The 21,480-nt window shown below is 35.2% G+C and overlaps 1 protein-coding gene and 1 long non-coding RNA gene across 2 annotated transcripts; both read left to right on the top strand.

Moving 5' to 3' along the window:
- The first annotated feature begins 8,856 nt into the window (after positions 1–8,856).
- On the top strand, positions 8,857–12,616 carry LOC137748646 (abscisic acid 8'-hydroxylase CYP707A1). Its single transcript, XM_068488817.2, has 8 exons — positions 8,857–9,238; positions 9,332–9,653; positions 9,933–10,082; positions 10,190–10,438; positions 10,774–10,863; positions 10,980–11,058; positions 11,729–11,835; positions 12,128–12,616. Exons 1-8 carry the CDS (start codon positions 9,033–9,035, stop codon positions 12,341–12,343), a joined length of 1,419 nt encoding a protein of 472 aa, XP_068344918.1. The 5' UTR covers positions 8,857–9,032; the 3' UTR covers positions 12,344–12,616.
- Positions 12,617–16,817: 4,201 nt separating this feature from the next.
- On the top strand, positions 16,818–20,688 carry LOC148690986 (uncharacterized). The gene is made up of 2 exons (XR_015957246.1): positions 16,818–17,156; positions 20,316–20,688. It is a non-coding gene; the product is annotated as an uncharacterized LOC148690986 (long non-coding RNA).
- Positions 20,689–21,480: the final 792 nt, after the last annotated feature.

The following is a 21,480-nucleotide window of genomic DNA, read 5'->3' as shown; positions in this document are numbered from 1 at the left end:
AGACCGTCTAACGATATAAAATGTTGATATCGTTATAATGGAATATGAGTCATTGATAGGTTTGATTATTTCTTTTTTCATTGGCTATATTCGTTTGTCAAATTGTCTGATAATATGAAACGCTTATATTATCATAATGTGAACATGAGTCACTCATAAACTCGAACTATTTTTCAAATATGTCTTATTCATTGTTTTAACAACATAAGAATTAAGAAGACAATGTAGCATTATCCAAACATTCCCTCTAATATAAATTTGGATTTTGAATTTTCAGCCAGAGAACTCACTAATACATCAAATCATGACTAACCTTACAAGTAGTTAAGGTGAAGCAAAGTGTACTTCCTATAGTGTTCCATACCAGATTAAAGCACCCATCCAAGTTGATTAGATTGCCACCACCACCATTTCACCACCAAACTTCTTAGAATAGTTACACTAAGTTTATTTTCTTTCTAATTTCTTCAATGATAAACATAAGTAGTACTGCAACCACAGTACCACTGCATGCCTAATTAAGCATTAATGCCCTTGAAGCTTTAAAACTTAATCGTACATTTGTGGTGTTATGCATGGTGGGATTCATCGTACATTGGGACATGCAAGCATATATATATGAACAGACACCTGTCCCAATAATACAGACCATTATATATACAATATAATATATATATATATAGACACACACGTATATATTTACTAGGATTTCTGGGTCCCAAACCACCAATCAGCATCAAACACCTCCCCAACTCTGAAAAAGGTAAGAGATATCGTGTGGAGGTTTCTGGTACACTTTGTGCCTTCCAGTACACATGACATTCGTACCATGCATGATTGCCACGTTGACGGGCTTGCCAAACATGCCCTAAAAAACCAAACAAGAGTTATTGTTGTGGGGGGAGGATTTGGAGCAAGCAAATGTTCGTAGCTTTGTGTTTCAATTGTTGAGCATGTGAAGTTTGAAAGCGATGGAGACCAACTGTGAGAGAGAGAGAGAGAGAGAGAGAGAGAGAGCATTACCAACACAACATATTGTATGTGTAGGCATACACCAGTCACTCATCATTCGTTTTGATTTGGACATTGTTTCCGTGCATTCAGGTGCGCATATTCGACTTCTGTCCGGAGAAGTCGACAGTACTAATAAATTGTACGTGTTCAGATAAATACATAATCAAGCTACACCTTCAGCCCTAAGAGCTGTAAAACACGTGGTCAGGGTTTGTACATACAAGAGGTGGTCACACATATAGTTGGAAAAACATGGGAAATACATTATGTATTAAGGCACTCCTCATATAGTCCTCATAGTTTTTACATGTCTAGTTAGAGCAATGTAAAATATATGGTAACAGATCCCGTCTTGTTTCTGGTTGAGTTCTGCTGTTCGTGTGTTGCCTCTTTCCATTGTATCGGAAAATAGATGGCTGTGTTTTGCAAATACCGCATAAACTATTTAAGGTTTATACAAATATCACTAAAGTTTTTAAGCAATTTACTGTGTGGATTGTACTTTTTAGCGTGAATGTACGATCACCTCTGTTAGTTTTCATAGCATTACGTGTCACGCACTTGGGCGCTTTGACTCCTAGATGATTTAGGGTGATTGTGCTCACTGGAGAAAGAGAATCCTTGGATTTTCCAATCACATCCATTTATCGTATATTTTGTAGTCAGTTTTTATCAGATATTGTTTATATTCAATTTTAAATAAAAAAATTTATAATAATTTTTGACCCCACGATGTACAATGAACGAATGTAATTGAAAGATCTTCAAGATCCTTATAAAGAGAATCCGTCGAGGATCCCCCAGCTCACTAAAGAACATAATTGTGTTGACTTGATTTGGCTCTTTTGTATGCTCACTAGCTTTAGTAAACTTATCCAAGTGTGCTAAAGGTCTTGAAATGAAATCCTAAAAAATATTGAGAGTGTGAATACCGCGTCAAGGAATTAAAAAAAAAAAAACACACATTTTGTGTGACGTCAACGTAAGGAAGAGAGCAGGCATGTTGCAGCCCTTGTGTCCTAATCAAATTTCTTATGGAATAATGTTAGGAAGATCAAAATTTTAAATCAGATTTATAAATTAAATGATGTATCACTAATATGAATAAGCACGTTAATAAAAACTTAAGTAATAATCCAATTATCAACAATCATTTCATTTACAAATTTAGTTTAAAATTTTGATCTCCCTATCATTACCCTTTCTTATAAAACCTGAAAAAGTGGTAGATTCACACTAAACGTCAGTCTTGGTGGAATTTCTTTGCGCAGTACGTATTTACGCACACCACTAATAAGAATTCAGGTTGTGTTCATGAAACTTTCCTAATTAATTAGAATATGAATTAAGGAATATTGCTTGCATCACTCACTCTCTATAAGAGGAATGCACATATTTTACAATTTACAAATAATGTATCTTCATTATATAAATTTCTTGATTGGGAACAACTCAATTTCTTAATCTTCATTTGAAGATTATTCCCACAAAAATCCATTCGAATTGGAAATCATTTATGCATCCAAATGTATAAAACCAATAGATGGTATGAGAATCAAGGAACATATTTATAATGAACCGTCAATTTATTTAATGCATTTGGATGACTAAATAATCTCCAATTTAGATGAATTTTTGTATAGATGATCTCAAATGAAGATTAAAAATTGAACTATTTCGGCTATAAAACTTACATGATAAGAATATGTTATTAGAAAATAATCAAATATGTGCATTCCCTCCGTGAGGGAATGCAAGTATTATTCTAATTGCTTAATGTTTTGTTAAGTGATTTGGAGGCATGCACACAACCCACAAAACACCCGATTATTGCGTAGTTTACCAGTACTATTATACCTAAGTAAACACCAGAATTAAAGTCTAATTTAACATTAGAGTTTAGTGGAAAAATTATATTAGAAAATGAAAATCTTTTCCATTTTATAATACTTGAACTACATTTTGTATTTAAAAGAACAAAGGTGATAGATGGCACCATGGTTTGGTTTTTTTCTTTTCTTTTCAGAAAGCTGTTCATTGTTTGATTTCACATGTTAACATATTAAGTTTCGACACTAGTCACATATATTACTGAAGGGAAATGAAGGTCGACCTTTCTTCGTTCCCATTGGGAGAGGGTATCTTTCGTGTATCCTTTAAAAATGATTGAAAACTTGCAGTCACATGTGCCCTACACATGTCCTGCCCTTTACCGTGCCAAATTTTAATAGGTCTAAAGACTATATTTCCATATTTTCTCGTACTTCGCAGTTGTACATTGCAGCATATATAATTATTATGTCGATGAGATTCACTGGGAAATCCACATTATTTCCTTCAGAATTGCACATGCACCCTTCCAAAGAAAATTTATGAATATTCTTTTCCCCAGGTTCTAATTATTATGTCGATGAGATTCACTGGGAAATCCACATTATTTCCTTCAGAATTGCACATGCACCCTTCCAAAGAAAATTTATGAATATTCTTTTCCTCAGGTTCTAAGTAAATTAATTTGGTATAGCAATGTTCTAAAAGATGCTAGGCGCTAGTCGGAGGTTTAGTCGCCTAGGCGGGGTCTAGGCGAACTAGACGGATTTAAGTAAATCTATTATATTTCGTGTAAATAAGTGTTTGTTTATACTTAAAATATATATAATTTCATTATAAACTACAAAATAGAATGACATATATATTATGAAATATTAGAACATAATGAAAACGTGAGGAACAAGCATATAATGTGTTCATTTAACTATTCAGCAAGTCTATTACAATTTATTGAAAAAATAAAATACAAAATGAAAGTTATCTATTTTCTGTCTAAGTGAGTCGCAACCTAAGTGGGTGCCTAGGCTGTCTGGCGGGCTAGGCGGGTGCCTCAACAGGTCTAGGCACCCTTTTTTAATTTTCAAACGCCTAGGCATTAATCGGAGCGGTGTCCAGCTGCCTAGCGCCTAGGTGGGGCCTAGGGGCGCTAGGCGGGGATTTTAGAACAGTGGGTATAAGTGAATGGGGTAACGATTGAATTCAAACTCACCAAATCCGTAGTAAGTAATGTTAGGAAAATCAAATAATGTAAATGTTGATGAATATATTATTACTTAAGTGTTGATTAACATGCTTATTTTCTATTGGTGACACATAATTTGGTTTGCAAATTTGGTTTCTCTAGCATTATCCATCTGTAAATTTAAAATTTCAATAACATGCATTTTGAAATGAAAAGGGTAATGATAGAGAGACTGAATTTGTAGAAAAAATTTGTAAACTAAATAACATAGAAGTTGATAATTGGATTATTATTTAAATATTAATTAACGTGCTTATTTCTTGTTGGTTTTCAAATTTAGTCTACCTAACATAAAACAAAATTACGTACGTACCCTAATATGATCTCCTTGTAATCTCCGAGCCGAGTAACTTTCCAGTGTGCATTCTGATTGTAATAGTCAGGACTCACATAATGTAACTAATTAGTCCGTCTATGATAGGAAAAGCAAATGCGTATAACCAATACTATATATCTTAAGTTGTATATAAATTTTTCGACCGTTCATATTATAACCCATAAATTAGTACGATATATGTGTTGAGAGATGTGAGGAACAAACCTTGTTAGTGGCTTATATGGTCTTGGACTACTCTCATATTACCAATTGATTTTATGGAGAAATCCTAATTTTATCATGGTATAAGAGCAAGTTGTTCCCGTGTGAAAGCTTAAGAGCCACACATGCTCACGCGTCATCCACTTGGCCACACGTGCAGGGGCTTGTTGAGAGTTCAAATGTGAGGAACAATTTGTCCGACATCAATGAGGGGGCTTGTTGAGAGTTCAAATGTGAGGAACAATTTGTCCGACATCAATGAGGGACAAACCTTGTTAATGACTTATACCAATTAGTTTTATGATGAAATCCTAATTTCATCAATATCAACGTGTCACCTACAAAATACAAACAAAATGCGTCTCCAGTGAGCCCCAGGAGAATCAACGAGGACCACGAGGACGATCTGATCTGGAAGGTGAGATATAATGAGAATTTTAGAAACGATGAACTGGATGCCACTATGGCCATTCATCTGCCCCATCAAGATTCTTGGATTATTCCCTCCCCATTTCCGACTCTCTAGGTTTAATTAACGTCCCACTCATTTCACCCAAAAAAAAAAGGTCCCACTCAAAAAAAAAAAAAAAAAAAAAGGTTCATCACTTTCTGTTTATACTTTGATGATTTGACCAATATATCTGTATACACACACATAAATGATAATGTTGGTGAATTAAGTTGTTACAAGGAGATCAAACTCATACTAAAATGTATAGACATAATTATTTGTTATCACTACAATAAAACATCATTTATGATCAAAATACATTATTGAAACATGGATAAAAAAATTCCCAGCTAGCTAGTTAATGTTGCATGTCATTTGGTTTTCAAATTCATGTTGTAACCTCAAGAAGAAAAATAAAATGAAAACACTTAACTGTAAATAATATAGCCGCCTAACCAACACATTAATAAATCATATACAAGTTCAATACCAAAAAATAAAAACCAATTGACACAAAGTCAAGAAACAAATCTTCTAGGCATATTCTAATTAACCCTGTAAGTTTGAAAATGATTATGAATCAGGTAATGTAACTAGGGACTGTTATATATTTCATACTCTACTAATACATTCCTCAATTCCTTATGTATAACACAATTTCTATTCAATATATGTACATTAAAGTTTAACAAATATACATAAATTATTAATTATAAACACAATTTTTTTATGCAAGTTTCTAAGGGTGATTTACCTGTAAAAAAATTTGAAACACGATCTGTCATCATGAAGCAATATTACTAGGGACTACTGTATTAACATTCCAGTCACTGTCGAAGTCCATGGAAAATGCTAGTGGTCTCCTACAGGGAGTAATTAAAGAGGACGGTGGAGTGGTTAGATTACCTTGTCTCCAAGCTAATTAAAATCATCCATATATTCTCGTACTCATGGACGGAGCCAATAGAGGCTCACTGGGGGCAGATACCCCCACTGAAGTAATTTGTTTGTTAAGTTGTAGACTAGAGTTATGTAATATACACACGTTATCTTCGAAGAAAATATATGTATCTAATATCCAACATACCTTCATTGTCACATCTCGGGCTCGACTCAACCGTAGCATGATATTATCCGCTTTGAGCCCCGACCACGCCCTCACGGTTTTGTTTCTGGGAACTCACACGAGAACTTCCCAGTGGGTCATCCATCCTAGGAAAGCTCTCACGCGAACTCGCTTAACTTCGGAGTTCTTACGGAACCCAAAGCCAGTGAGCCTTATATGTATATTTTCATCTCTACGTAGCACGATGCCTTTTGGCTCTTATTCTATCATTCAAACTGAAAAACTCATCTCCCGCCTATCATGTATTAATATTTTTCTCACCACTTTTCCACTTTCCACTGCTATACTGGAATTTTTGTAACATGAAATTGTGATACATCATCATTTGAAAGTATCCCTATTATCATATTAAGTATAAACCACACTATAATAAAGTTTTCTTAGTTAATTTTCGGGATGCCCCCACTAAAAAAAAATTGTAGCTTCGTCCGTGTCGTACTGTTAAGCACATAGCTAGAAGATTTTCGAATACCCTGTTGAAAATCGCAATCCAAAGACAACAAGATCAGTTTAATTTGTCTTGGATTGCCTCCTTTTCTAATAATGTCAAGAAACCTAAATAGTTAAGACCAAGTTAAGCATGCATGCATGTCACTTATATTTTAGACGGAGCACATTTCTTACCTTTCAAATTTTAATTAACTTTGATGGTAAATCAACAGTACTAATTAGCCAAGTATTTTTACCATATTTGTAACTTTATTACCTTTTTAATTTAGGATTAGGAGACAGCAATGCGGTTAATATAGACTGAGGTCGCATGCATCCCTTTGTATTTCAAGTAGATAAGGAATGCACTTAAGTGTCTAAATATGGTTAAAGTGCTTGATTATCATGTTAACAATGGTGTGTTGAAAGAAATGAAAAAAATGGAAGATCTTAATTGATGATTCATTAAACCTAATTTTTTAAAATTCAAAATATTACATTGAATAGATTTACTTATTTCAAATACATTGTATTTTGTAGTTCTATTATTTGCTAATCAATTAAGATTATTGTTGAAATTCTAAATATGAAAGGGGGAATGTAAAACTTTGTTGTTTTGAGTTGATATACATTTTCAATATCCTCACATGCCAAATGGTGCAATTTTCAGTATACTCACATGCCAAACGATACAAGTGAATTTGTCTGAATTATTAGAGGAATTCGAACTTGAGTGCAATAGAGCACGCTGTTTTGACTAACCTGACTATATATAAGACCAAGTTTGCAATTTAGTTGGTATTGCTTATTTTCCTCGATTTGAGAAATCTCTTGTACAATGTCATATACTCTAGCTTAGATTCAAGTTTATTGTCGGGTTAGAATGAAAGTTGTGCACTTGTTATACTCTTGTTCAACTTAGGTTTAACCCCAAAAATAAATCAAAATTTATATCGATTAGATTGGACTGAGCCTCCTAGATTTTTTGTAACAACATATTACAAGGCTAATTTTTAAATTCCAAAAGTAATTACAACGCTAGTGTTTTTACTTTCTGGATTAAGGGCTGGTTTGGTATTGCTGTACTTTGAAAAAAAGCTGCTTCTGCTGTGCTGTGAGAATAAGCAGCTGTGAAATAAAGCAGCAGAGTGTTTGGTAAACTTTTTTGTAAAAGTGCTTTTGAAAAAAAAAAAAAAAAGGCAGTATTAGAGTGTTTGGTAAACTTTTATGTAAAACAGATGTGAAAAAAAACTGGTTTTTCAAAGCTGGGTTTTGCAGCTTCTTGTTTTTGGCTTTTTTTCATCCAAAACTGTGAAAAAAAGCTGAAGTTGAGTGTTTACCAAACACAAAAACAGCTCCCAGCTTTTTTTGATAGCAGCTTTTTTCAGAATCACCTCAATACCAAACCAGGTCTAAGCATGTCCAAGAAAATCCAAGGGGATTCGTATGGGGCTAAAAAAAAATTAACGTAGAAAGGTGAAAAATGGTTTGAACAACGAAGCAATTAACCCTGCAAGGTGAAAATTGTGTATACAGGTAATGAATTTCTTGTTGCTATAGTTAGAAATTGGATCCCGAGTCTCTTCATTTAGAGAATGTATTTACTTACGTTTTAAAAAATCTAAACCATTTGAATGATCCAACAGGTCAAAGTAACCACGTTAGCCTAGAGGGTAAATTTGTAACATTCTCAAAATTGACGGTAATAGCTTTGTGAATTACAAATTGGAAAATTATATAACAAAACAAAAGCAAAGAGAATATTAACAAGCGAGCTTGACTATTTTTAGCTTTCATACTTCTTTCTCTCAAGATGTTGAGAGGCAAAATTCCACTAGATTTCTCGTCCTTTTTAGTGTATGCTTAATGTTGGAACGTGTATTGTATTAAAGAGAAATAACACAATCAGATGAAGAAAAAAAATTCAAAATCGTGTTACTCATGGAACACAAGATGAGGGACTAGATGATTGATCAAGACCTGTTAACAGAGTAGAAAACAGAAGGGGAGATGAAAGAAAATTAGCGGAATTGGCGTGGCTTACTTTAAGCCATCAGATTGTTTGGTTGGTTTAGATTTTTCGAAATGCAAGTAAATGCACAAGTTCAAGATGTAGAGACTCAGGATCCTCTGGAAATTTGTGTACCTTATTTACCATATACACCTGGCAACCAATTCTCCAATCGACACTTGTCCCCACATTTTGTCTGTCGCTACTCTCTTCTGCAACCTTTTACCTCTATATAAACTGCTTCTTCTTCCTCTCTACCAGTGGCTCAAAATTAGCAAAGCATACAACTCGTCTTTTTTACTACAAAACCTCACCAACTAAATTAGCATTCTCACTAAGAAAGAGATTGAGAGAAAGCCATCGGGTTTAGGGTTTAGCGTTTAGAGATCGATGGATGCAATTTTGACCTACGTTTTGATCTTGCTCTTCACCCTTCTGTCATTTGTAATTTTTATGAAAAGGGACAAGAGAGGAGGACAAGTACCCCAGAAAGGGGCTCAGCTCCCTCCAGGTTCATTAGGTTGGCCTTATATAGGAGAGACCCTCCAGCTCTATTCTCAAAACCCAAACACCTTCTTTTCTTCCAAACAGAAAAGGTACGTAGGTCAAATTGCCCCCCATTTCCTCGTCGATCAGGCTGTTTTTTTTTCCTGACCTCTGAACATTTCTATGCTCTATACTTTGTTCAGGTACGGAGAGATTTTCAAAACGCATATCCTGGGATGTCCAAGTGTCATGCTGGCAAGCCCCGAGGCCGCAAAGTTTGTATTGGTGACTCGAGCTCACTTGTTCAAGCCCACGTATCCCAAAAGCAAAGAGCGTTTGATTGGTCCGTCAGCGCTGTTTTTTCACCAAGGAGATTACCATATGCGGATGAGGAAATTAGTTCAAGGATCTCTCTCCCTTGACATTATTCGAAATTTGGTGCCTCATATTGAAGGCTTAGCTGTTTCTGCCACAGATTCCTGGGCCACTGGCCAAGTCATCGACACCTTCCATCATATGAAGAAGGTGAGATTTTCCTATCCTAAAATCCTTAATTTTGTTTTAAGCGATAGTATGAAAGAATTACGGAAGATTAGTTATTCGTCAATAGTCGCATGCGAAACCATGTAATCGTGATAAAATACAATTAAATAAAAAGATCTTTGACTATGCCCTTTTTGTTTAAACAAATGGGTTATCTAAAAAGTACTGTTCATATTTCATATGATAAAGTTTCTTGTCTTTGCTCGTATGGTTTTTATTTTGACTGACTTTTATTTTATTTTATTTATTGTGTCCTCGTAGTTATCTTTCGAGGTTGGTATACTTGCAATTCTTGGCAATTTGGAGGCACATTACAAAGAAGAGCTCAAAAAGAATTACACCATTGTGGACAAAGGCTACAATTCATTCCCCACAAACTTTCCGGGCACACCATACAAAAAGGCTTTATTGGTATTTTTTTAAATTCATGTAATTAATTATTTTTGTCAAATTTTCATGTAATTATTGATTAAATCTAAACATGTTTTTGATAAACTAATTGTATCGATTATTTGTAGGCAAGGAAGAGGCTAAGAGTGATTTTGGGTGACATTATATGTGATAGGAAGGAGAAGAGATTACTCGAACAAGATCTATTAGGTTGCATGTTGAACCCAAAAGATGAAAAGGTTGAAGTCATAACTGATGACCAAATTGCTGACAACATTTTGGGTGTGCTTTTTGCTGCTCAAGACACCACAGCTAGTGTAATGACCTGGATTGTCAAGTACCTCCACGATGACCCTAAGCTTCTAGAGGCTGTAAAGGTACTATAAAGACACTTCAACAAATGATATATTCAGTTGTTCATGCATGCGAGTAATTTCTCATTGTTTTTATCATTGTGAAGATCCACAACTACCCATGCGTATAAGCAATGTTTAATCCTTTAATTACTGTAAAACTCACACTTCATCAATAGTTAGAAATCAAGTATGATAAGCTTACAACTATGTATATGTATGGACACCAAAATACAGCTATAGCCATATCATCGTGGTTCTTTCTAGAACAACTCACTTTCACACCATTTGTTGTCTCTTTATCCGTAAAATGATATGACAATTTTGTTTATATTTAAGTATACTTGCCTAATTTGCAGGCTGAGCAGAAGATAATTCGTGAAGCAAATGAAGAAGGCCAGCACCCATTGAGCTGGGCACAGACTAGAAACATGCCAGTTAGTCACAAGGTATGAGATATATGCATGCACTGTCTCATACGATGCAATCATACAAGAAATGGAATTATATTTTTACTTAATTTGTTGCTAACTGTAGGGAATTACGTGTCTTCTTTCTTTCTCAGGTTATTTTAGAGAGTTTGAGAATGGCAACTATTATATCTTTTGCCTTTAGAGAGGCTGTCGTTGATGTGGAATACAAAGGTACTTACAAGACTATAAATTAATAAACAATTTTCTATAAGTTACACATATGAGGTGGCATTTAAATTTTTCTTATGATTTTCGCACTCTTTTCTTCTTATCAACTTATGCACATTTTTTGGTTTTTTTTTTCTTTCCATTGATTAACATTTAATTCATTATGTCTATTGATTCTATACTATGCGATAATCATGTCTCTAATTTTTTAATGACATTCACAAGAGACATTTTGTCATACATAATTGTATCATCTTGTCCCCAAATTTTTAATGAAATTGCTCCTATAAGATATATATCCAAGACGAAATAATTGGTCATGAACGAAAGTTAGTGAAGGATAGTACTATTTCACACATCTTTTTACCTCTTAAATACCCTTGTTAATCCATCGATATTTTTCAATTTATTCAATTCGACGGTCGAAAATTAAGAAGATTGTGTGATAGGTAAAATATGTATGTGTATAGCAACACCCTTAATAGAAAAGAAACAAAAACAAAAATTTAATTATTGATGACTACATACACATTTTCTACTTGTTTGGTCAAACATATTCTCTTGTTTCTAGCATATGTGCATTAATTTGTCTAACTAGAAAATGAGATGTAGTAGCCATAAGAACAAATAAACCTAGAGATGTATATATGATTGACGGTGGAATATGTCACAGGGTACTTGATTCCAAAAGGTTGGAAAGTGATGCCTTTGTTCAGGAACATTCATCACAATCCTGAATATTTTGCCGACCCTCTGAAATTCGATCTTTCTAGATTCGAGGTATGGGGACTACTGTTCCTTTTTTTCTGTTCTTGCTCATTCTACCCCTCTATATCTAAACTTATAAGATCACGAGAATTTTAGAATTTATGAGTATATTGTAAAATTTAACTGTGAGATGTGCGTTAATAAATTATATATAAAAAGTTTAACGGATGAATCTGAACCATTTAAAATACAAATATATATTATTGTACGTTGATGTAAAGTAGGATAAGATATAACGTACTATAATTATTAACAACCAATGTATTTTGATGTTTTAATTAAACTGTGTTTGATGCTTAATTAGGTGGCACCAAAGCCAAATACATTTATGCCATTTGGAAGTGGAGTGCATGCTTGCCCCGGAAACGAGCTTGCAAAGCTGGAAATGCTGGTTATGATGCACCATTTGGTCACCAAGTTGAAGTGGGAAGTAGTGGGATCCCAAAGTGAGATTCAATATAGCCCCTTCCCTGTGCCTCTGCATGGACTCCCAACCAAATTTTGGAAACAATCTGCCTGATGTAGTTGATTTCTCATAACCCTCCCCAATTTAACTCATCCTCATATTTCATGTTTTTTTGTAAGCATCTCAACCGATAAGTTAAATTGCTATGCAGACACAAAATTGCAAGAATTGAAGGAGAAAACCATTAAGTAGTCAAATCCTCATAGATTTGAGGCACTGAGGGCAATGTCAAAATTGGCATCCCATAAGATTTGTTTTCAAATATTATTTTAATATTTTTTAATGTTGGTCATGTGACTATCCGTCCCGAATTATTATATATTTTTCAACTCGATAGCGTGGAAATGACGATGTTTCCCTTGAAATGTTGTAATACGATTGTGTAATCGGGCCTAAGGAATTGACCAACCGTCTCCCATAAATTTGGACCCAATTAGAATTTGGGTTTGTTTTAGATTGATTTTCTTTTGCCCTAAACCTCATGGCCCAATCAGGGCCTTGATTCTTTTATTTTGACCTATCCCATGGCTCACACACACGTGCAACCATCTGCTTCTCCTTCTTTCTTGAACTCTCTCTCTCCGTACACTCAAACTTACAGCTCTCAAATCCTTCCAAAACCTCACAGATCGTCTTTAACTTAGTCACCATCATCTTCTTCTTGACTCCACGAGCCTGTCTATACCTGTAGTTGAGAGAGCAATTGACGGGATCACGGGATACCCGAACTCCGGTAAGGAGTGAAATTATCTCCGGCATGATCGAGGGTGTTTCACTTAGTTTCGAGGTTTAGTAAGGTAATTACTCAACTTATCTAACATGTTAGACTAATTTTGGTTAAGTTTGGACGTCAAAATAAGCTCGGTAGTGAGTTTGTAGGAGTAGCCGGCTTTTCAAGGATTTTTCTGGTCATTTTTCGTCGAATTTAGGACCCCAAATAGGTAAGAACGTGCTCTTCTTGTTCAGGGCTTCAATTTGATATAAAATTCATGAAATTTGGTGTTGAAATGATAGAGATATTGAGATTCAAAGTTTTTACAGAAACCGGCAAGTGCAGCAGCGGCCAACGACGGATTCTGGCGAACCATCGGAGAAGACAGAGCATATTCCGTCAAGTTTGACAGAATATTCTTAACGACGTCAGGTATATTTAACGGAATATTCTATTTTTTAACGGAATATTCCCTAACGGCGTGAGGGTTATTATCAGCGTGCCAGGTATGTGCCTGAGCATGGTCGGCACGTGAGGGCGTGTGGGACGTCGGAAAATTATTCCAAAAATATGGGGATGCTCGTGGTGTTGAGTAGGCCACGATGGTATATTCAAATACCCCAATTAAGCAACGTATGAGAAGTTATTTTATAGTGATGGTTATGTGCTTTAAAATAACATTAAAATAGTTGTTTCATATATAGGTGAGACATTTCCAGAGGACGAACGCAACCAGGCGAGACTTGGGGGTTACGATCAAGCTACATACCAGTGAGTGGGCTTTTTGGTTATATATATATACACATATATATGCCTTATGTTTCCCAGAAACTGTTTAAATGGTTTTTACGTTTTAAATACCATGTCGTATACATTACATATTAGTATATGCTCTAATATAGCTGTGCATATTTTTGCTCAACGTCATGGACGCTCGGGTAAGCTTCAGGTGAGTATATAGTGATGGTTGTGATGGTAGTGTGTATGATTATGATGAGTTGCTTTTAGTGATTTATATCCTGTACCCCGGTGTTAGTGCTTCACCCGAGGATAGGGGGTAGCCTTCACATGATCGTTCACCTACCGCACCACACGCTCACCTTGGATCCAAGGCAGGTGCCAGCTTGTCGTACACACCAAATTAGGTGGTTCCGACTCGCAGGTGACTTGCAATACTTCGCACAACCTTCACATGATTGTAGCACTTGAGCGTACTTATTTACACCTAGCCTGTCGTACAGACCACATTGGTGGTTCCGACTCGTGTGCATGATTTGATTTGATTGTTGAGTTATAGATTTAGCCGTACATGTAATATCCCGAAAATTTTAAGTAGTGATTAAGAGTGGATTGCTGGTGGCCATTGTTAGCAAAATTAATTTACCTTGTTTGAGGTTTGGATCAATTGGCCTTTGGCCCATTAAAAGTTCTCTTACTATTGAGACCAAGCCTTGGATTGAAAAGAAAAGAACTAAAAGAAGAGGAAAAAAAATGACGCTTATGTTAGTAAGGAGAAAAGGTTTGAGCACATTCTAGAAAAACCTTTTCTTTTGTTGATCTCCTCTCCAGCCAAGAGAGATGAAGAAATTCCTCTCCTTTAGCTCTTAAACTTTCAAAAAAAAAAAAAAAAAAATTAAGGAAGAGGAATTTAGTTTTCTTTTCCTCTATTTGTGAAGATTAGGACAAGTGAGGATCCTTCCTTTGTCTCTATTAGAGGTATCTATTTCTTACCTTGGAAATCTATTTGATATTTGGTTTGATAACCCATAAATTGATTTGGGTGGGAGTAGGAAACATGAAAGTATCATATTGCATGTTATAGTTTTTGAGATGAGCACCAAGTGTTTGTTTAAAGTCCCCAATTAACCTTGAATTAGGGTATGTTGTCTAGTATTTTGTATGAGGAGTGTGTGATGATTTTTCTTACTTATAGATAAGGAAGAGAAGGACAAGGTGACTACTAAACAAGTCGACGAACACCATGGGAGTTGAATATCAAGAAATTGTGTTGAGGAAATTTCAACCATAAAAATATTTAGATTTTCTATTCTTACTTGATAAAGAATTGTTGGCATTTGAGCACTATTTCAACGTTTTCCATTTTCGATTATGTGAAAGAAGTGAAGCAAATGTTTTTAATGGGTTGATTTCTAATGATTTTAATTTTCTTCCTACAACTTTGGGGAAGTTTAAAATGATTTCAAAGGCTGTCAAGATTTCGTTCTAACGTGCATGACTTTTATGTTACTCATTATGAGATTCTGAAGCATGTTGAGATGAATGTTTGATTTTGAAAGTAGATGGAAAGTAGTATAATACATGTGCTGTTGAGAATGTTGAGAAATGTATGAATGGGCACAATGACTAGTGAAATTGTTAGATTATGGGCACAATGACCCAATGTTCCGCGTGGAAAGCTCTATGTGTGGGCTGTAAGAATGGGTTATCAATGTGACAGATATGTGTGGTATATATGTTGGCCAGGTATATTATGATTCTATCCAATCTGCTAATCACTTGTTTGGGATAAAAGAGAAACTTTGTGATCAGTTGTGCTATTGTTTCTTTTAATGACAATGGCTCTATTATCTTTATGATGAAATAAGTGTTTTTGAACCGTGTGTTGTACCGTGTTGTTATCAAAGCTGTTTATGCTCTGAAACTTTGGTTTTCCTACCATCTATTACTTACAAGCATTTTAGAGTATAATTCCAGTGTTGGATTACGTAGTGGTGGATATAAACTGTTTTGAATCACTATTATCATTTTTCGGCATGCACTAGAAATTTTAAATGACTACGGACTTACTGAAAAACCCTACTGGGCATTTATGCTCACCCATTTTTCTAAAAATGTATTTTTCAAGTGGTGTAGGGTTGACTTGCTGGGTTTCGAGTTACAGCTCTATTCTGGACTAGTAGAAGGGAGTCCAGGCGTATCTTTTGGGTGAGTTGCCAAAGTATTTGTATAGTTAATCTTAGACTGTAAATGATCTTTTTGTTGCGTTGTAGACTAAGAAGGGGTAGGCCAAAATGGGTTAGTGTCTCTACTTACCTGGGCAATGAAAACCATGTGTATATATAATTACCTGTCTTTTGGCTTGTATAAATTATGCTCATGTACATTTTCATCAAATGACCTGAACACGTTTTTGTTGTATGAAACCTTGAAGGTCTTTTGTGAACTTATTATAGCCTATAAGGCTTAATGAATTGCCTTTGGAGAATCACTATGAACTGGGTTATGTTTAAAACTGTGGGTGATTATCTACTATCTAGGTGACATTTTGAAAATTTCAGATTTGTACCCTTTGGAACATATTCAGCTTTATTTCCAAAGTGACTTGGTGTTGCTGAAACTGTTTTTTTTTTTTTAGAAAAACAGCAGCATGCCTATTTTAGATTTAAATTTTCCTAGGCTTCCCGAACTCAAAAATCAATGAAATTTTAACACAACTTAGTTTTATGTGTCTACTTGGAATCTGGAAAAATTCACACTTTTTTTTTTGAACGAGTTATTTTTGGTGAATTTTACAGTTCAGGTTGTCTTTGCAGTTTGTATTTGTGATATCCCATCCCCAAAATTATTATTTTATTTTATTCTTGATGTATTTCGAAGATTTGATTGGAACTAGTTCTTTATTTCTCCAAATTTGAGAAAAATGAAGTGAGGGGTACTTTAGTTATTTCCAATTTTATCGATCTTTTCAGTCAACTCTTGAATTAGTTAGATAAAGTTCGATTCCATGGGCGCATAGGCGTAAACAGATCTTATTTCCGAGTCAGAACGGAGAAGTTAAAGTCGTTTGAAGTTGATGGCATTTTGGTAATTTTACTAAAATGCTATAAATGGGAGGGAAACCTCCAGAAAAGGGGGAGGTTTCTGAAAATGGAAGGGGGTAGCTGCACTAACCCGTTTTAGGGAGACTTGGACCCGTTAACCCACAAACTTGACCCGCTTGTATCTTCTTCATCATAGTTCTGTTTTGGGTGATTTTGGTGTCCATGGAAAGCTCTTGACGAACCCTACATCTTTGTAGTGTTAGATTTCCCAATTTCTTTTCCATCTTTGCAGTTCGAAGCCACAAAGCCCACGACTTTTCTAGCGGTTTTATCATTTTTCCGGTGGTTCTGGCAATCATTTCCTTCGAGTGAGGTATGAAACTTCATCTACTCTTCATAATCTTCAAGTTGGTATGCTTAGTTTGTGCTTTCGTATTCATTTTAGAGTTGGATGTTTAGAACCCTAGAAATCCGGTTTTCTCCGGTGAATTTGGATGGTTTCCGATTAGAAATTATCGTCGGCCTAGTTGTGAAAAATGTTTCCCTTGTTGAGCTCTAGCTACCACGTAAATTTGAGCTCATCTAGTTAATGTTGAAAATTTGGGGTTTCTAAACCCTTCATCTTGACTACCACCGCGTGTGGTGGTGCGTGGGATCATTCACGAGTATTGTCTAGGTTTTAAATACCTTTTAGTGACCCTGTGAACCTATGTCTAGCTCGGTTTCTAAAGATTCAATTGTTTGGTGTGGTGATCAATTTGGACCGCCACTTGTTTGTGTGATTGACGACAATCCGACTGTTGGATCATAAGGAAATTTTAGTATGTTATTTTAGATGCATAATGTGGACTTTGGGAAGTTATGGATCATAAATCTGATGTACGGATCTTCAAGATCGAATTACGTAGAGTGGTGGACCCTATTGTTGACCGAGAGTTGAATGGTGGTCAACATGTCTCAATATGTTTTAAATAATAAAATTAGTACTATGGGAGACTTAAGTGAAGTCTAGTGGGCCTACATTGGTTAGAGAGTGACTTGAACATATGTGATATGTTTATTACATTGCTTTCTTATATTGGTATCATCTGTGAATTTGACCTAGTTTTATAATGTGATTATATATATATATATTTAGTCATTGACCTATGTTTATTAAACATGATCTGGCTTGTGTATTGATGATGATCGTGATATGTGATTTGACATGCATATTTGAAAGGTGGTTGATTTACATAGATGGTATGATATGATGAAATGTGAGTGATTTTAATATATGTGAATATGAAATGGTTTTATTATGTTTCCTATAAATTGTTAATTTTTATATTTAGCCATCGAGGTAGTTTATGAAGTGGGATTTGATGTGCATATTGGAAATATGGTTTGTTTTGTATGATTGGCTTGATTTGATGAAAGGTGAGGGCTAGTAGTAGACTAGGACCCTGCTTGGTTAATCCGCATTGGGTGGTCACTAGTGGTCCTGCTTGGTTAATCCGCATTGGGGGACCATACTATATGCATGGATCGTGCTTGGTTAATCTGCGTTGGGCGATCCTTATGGCCATGTATGCTTAGGAATGATCATGCTTGGTTAATCCGCATTGGGTGATCACTTCCTAACAACTGTAGGAGTGACTCTGCTTGGTTAATCCGTATTGGGGGGTCACGACCTGCTGGGTTACTTTCTTGGGGGTGGCTTTGCTTGGTTAATCCGCTTTGGGGGGCCACTTCCTATTTGGTTACTTACGTAGGCTTCAGTTGAACTGCATCCCTCTAGTCGTACTTTTCATTGTGTTGTATGAGATTATGGTTGTGAGATATTGTGATTTGTTTCAGATGAACCGTTGGATGTCTAGGTGACTCCTTCAGAGTTTTCAAAAGTTTGGTATTGATTTCTTATGAATGATTTATATTCAAGGTTTATAAATTGTGATTGATGGCTGGTTTTATTATTGTATCAAATGCTTATTTTATTGTCACTCACCTGAGCCTCTCAGCTTATCTGAGTGCCTGATTTGCCAGTGCACAAATTCCATAATATTGGCATTGACTTTACATATGACAGGTCTGGGTAGATTATGAGAAACCGCTTGATATTTTGGTTCCGTTGAGTGGTCCGGAACCTGATGTTGTTGTATTCCGTTGAGTGGTCCGGAATCCTTGCTCTTGTTTATTCCGTAAGGTGATCTTAGAATCCTAAATTTGAGTATATGGGAATTACCACAATAGATATTGTGAATATAAATTAGAATTACCATGTTTATTACTCATAATCCAAGTGGGGAATTATATAGGGTTTCTTGGTTAATTCGTGAAATGTTATGTTATCGCACTGTTTGAATAACGTTATTAAATGCTAAGATCGTGCATCTTAGATTTATGAATTGATTAATTGACGGGATTGTGGAATGACGTTGGATATGAGTGTGGTTATTATGAGTATTTTAGTTGATTAATATTTCTAGAGAATAATATGTACTTTGTTGATTCTTAAATATGTTACACGCTATGAAATGCGATTTTATGTGGGAAACATGATGATTTATGTGATGGATGAAGTGGAAATGTTAATCGTCATGTGGGATTGTTATGTTGGATATCATTGTTATTGTTATGATTAGACTTGTTGATAAATGTGCCTAGAGAATGGTATTGTACATCGTTGGTTCTTTGAAATGATATATGTTGTGAATTGCGGTATCATGTTGCGACATAATGACCTATATATTGATGGAGGGGAAATCATGATTTTCAGGTGGGTTTGTTATGTAACCCTGAGTCTAGTAATTTCATGCTTGTCAAGTTCTATTGATTGATTGGGAAATGTTATGCTTTTCGACTTAATCGGATTGTGTTATATGTCAATTATTGTGCATGACGAACTACGAATGGCTTGATCCCTATTTAGGATACGTAGGTAGTCTAACGGAGAGGTTAGATGTAGCCATAAAGCATACGAAAAATTACTAATGCGATTCGATTATTGAGTTGTGCTTTGCCCATATCCCAGAGGTGGGCTATGATAGATACGGATTTTTGGTGACGTCACGTATCAATTCTGGACGTATGTCGGGATTGGAGTGTGACAGTATTACCACAAGAAGTCTTTTAACTCTATTTCTTTAAGTTAGCTTTGTAGTTTTGGATTAATGTATTTGTTGAGTTTAAATTTTCATTGACAAAATCTTAAGTTACACCCTTAAACAACCACTTTGTTTTATTTATTTCTCTTAATCTCACACCTAAAGTTTTGGGGTGTGACAGTACAGGTAATGTTAGGTGACTCCGGCTGATATGTCACTTTATATTAGTGCAATTCACATGGCTTACTTATTCATGGTTGAGATGATTGTCATGGCATACACATGGTTTGTTATTCTCAAGTTTAGTTTGCATAGATGTTTACAGTATTATTTTCTGAGAACCTTATACGGGTTTTACGTTGAGGGGTTATTATATTTGAAAAGACAAATGGCTTTGAAAAGTTTTGTTTTTACCCACTCACACTTTTTGTTTTATGCCCCTCCAGGTTCTAGATAGAAGTTCGTGTCGGTGGCTCACGAGGACTTCATGGCGGATTCTGACAGACATCCACCAGTGTAGGGTTTCATTTATGATATGTACAATTAGTAATTAGACTTCTGGACTGCATCCTGATACCCACGCTCTGGTTATATGTGTCATTTACTCTAAACATTTACACTCGTACTTATGCTAGTCTAGTGTAAATTAGTTAGTAGGTTTTTATTTACCCGTATTTTCATATCACGTTCACTTCCGCATAGCATACGTGGCTACGTCATCCTTTCGTGACGGCCAGCATGCTTCGATTAGAGTTGGGGTGTGTTAGGTCATATTTTTCTTTTAAAATTAATAAAATAATATATTATATTTAGAGTGCACTCACAATTTATAGAGTGTCAAATTGCTACGTAGACCAAACGCAAATTTATCATTTTAGATTTGATATCACTTTTGAGATGCTCTGAGGCACGTTTCAATTTTTTACTCCATTTTCTCTTTTTTATGGGAGTGATCAGAAACTAAAATGCTTCACTTTGTATTGAAAAAGCGCATTATTGGGCTGTTGTTGACATGAGTATGGATACCATTGACGAGTTCGTTCTTTAAGAAACGGGCTTCTTATTCATAGACCTGGGTTTTATATTATTATCAATCTTTGTCATTCAACAAGTGTACTAGTTAAATACTCTCGCATGTTCTAACTTTATCCAAATATAGCTTCATAGGTTCTTTGAGTTACAACACTACTAATTGACAAATGCTTAGTTGGAATAACAGAAACGCTGATCCCTAAAATCTCATCCAACAACAAAAATAAAGAGAGAGATGAATCGCATCCATTCTGCAATCATTTGTAATTTGCTAATCAAGAATGAATGTGACATAATTTGGTTGAGCTCAATATATCTAGGATATATATAAGGGTGTGATATCTGCACACCCATTTTTACTTCTCACACACCTTTTTAATTTTCAGCTTTCGGATTGAATGAATTAAAGGATATCAAAGGACATAAATTAACAGGGAGCGTGTGAGAAGTTAAAAATGATGTGTAGATAGCACACCCCTGTATATACACATCACATGCAACACGTACACTATAAGAGGAGGGATTGCTATTACACTATGGGTCGTTTTATTTAGAAAAAAGTCAAGGTAACCAACTTAA

The sequence above is a fragment of the Pyrus communis genome, chromosome 15 (genome assembly GCF_041283825.1).
Source record: "Pyrus communis isolate YQ-2024b chromosome 15, ASM4128382v1, whole genome shotgun sequence".
Classification (NCBI taxonomy): Eukaryota; Viridiplantae; Streptophyta; class Magnoliopsida; order Rosales; family Rosaceae; genus Pyrus; species Pyrus communis.
Note: the sequence above shows the minus strand (reverse complement) of the source record. Positions and strands in the feature narration are given on the sequence as shown.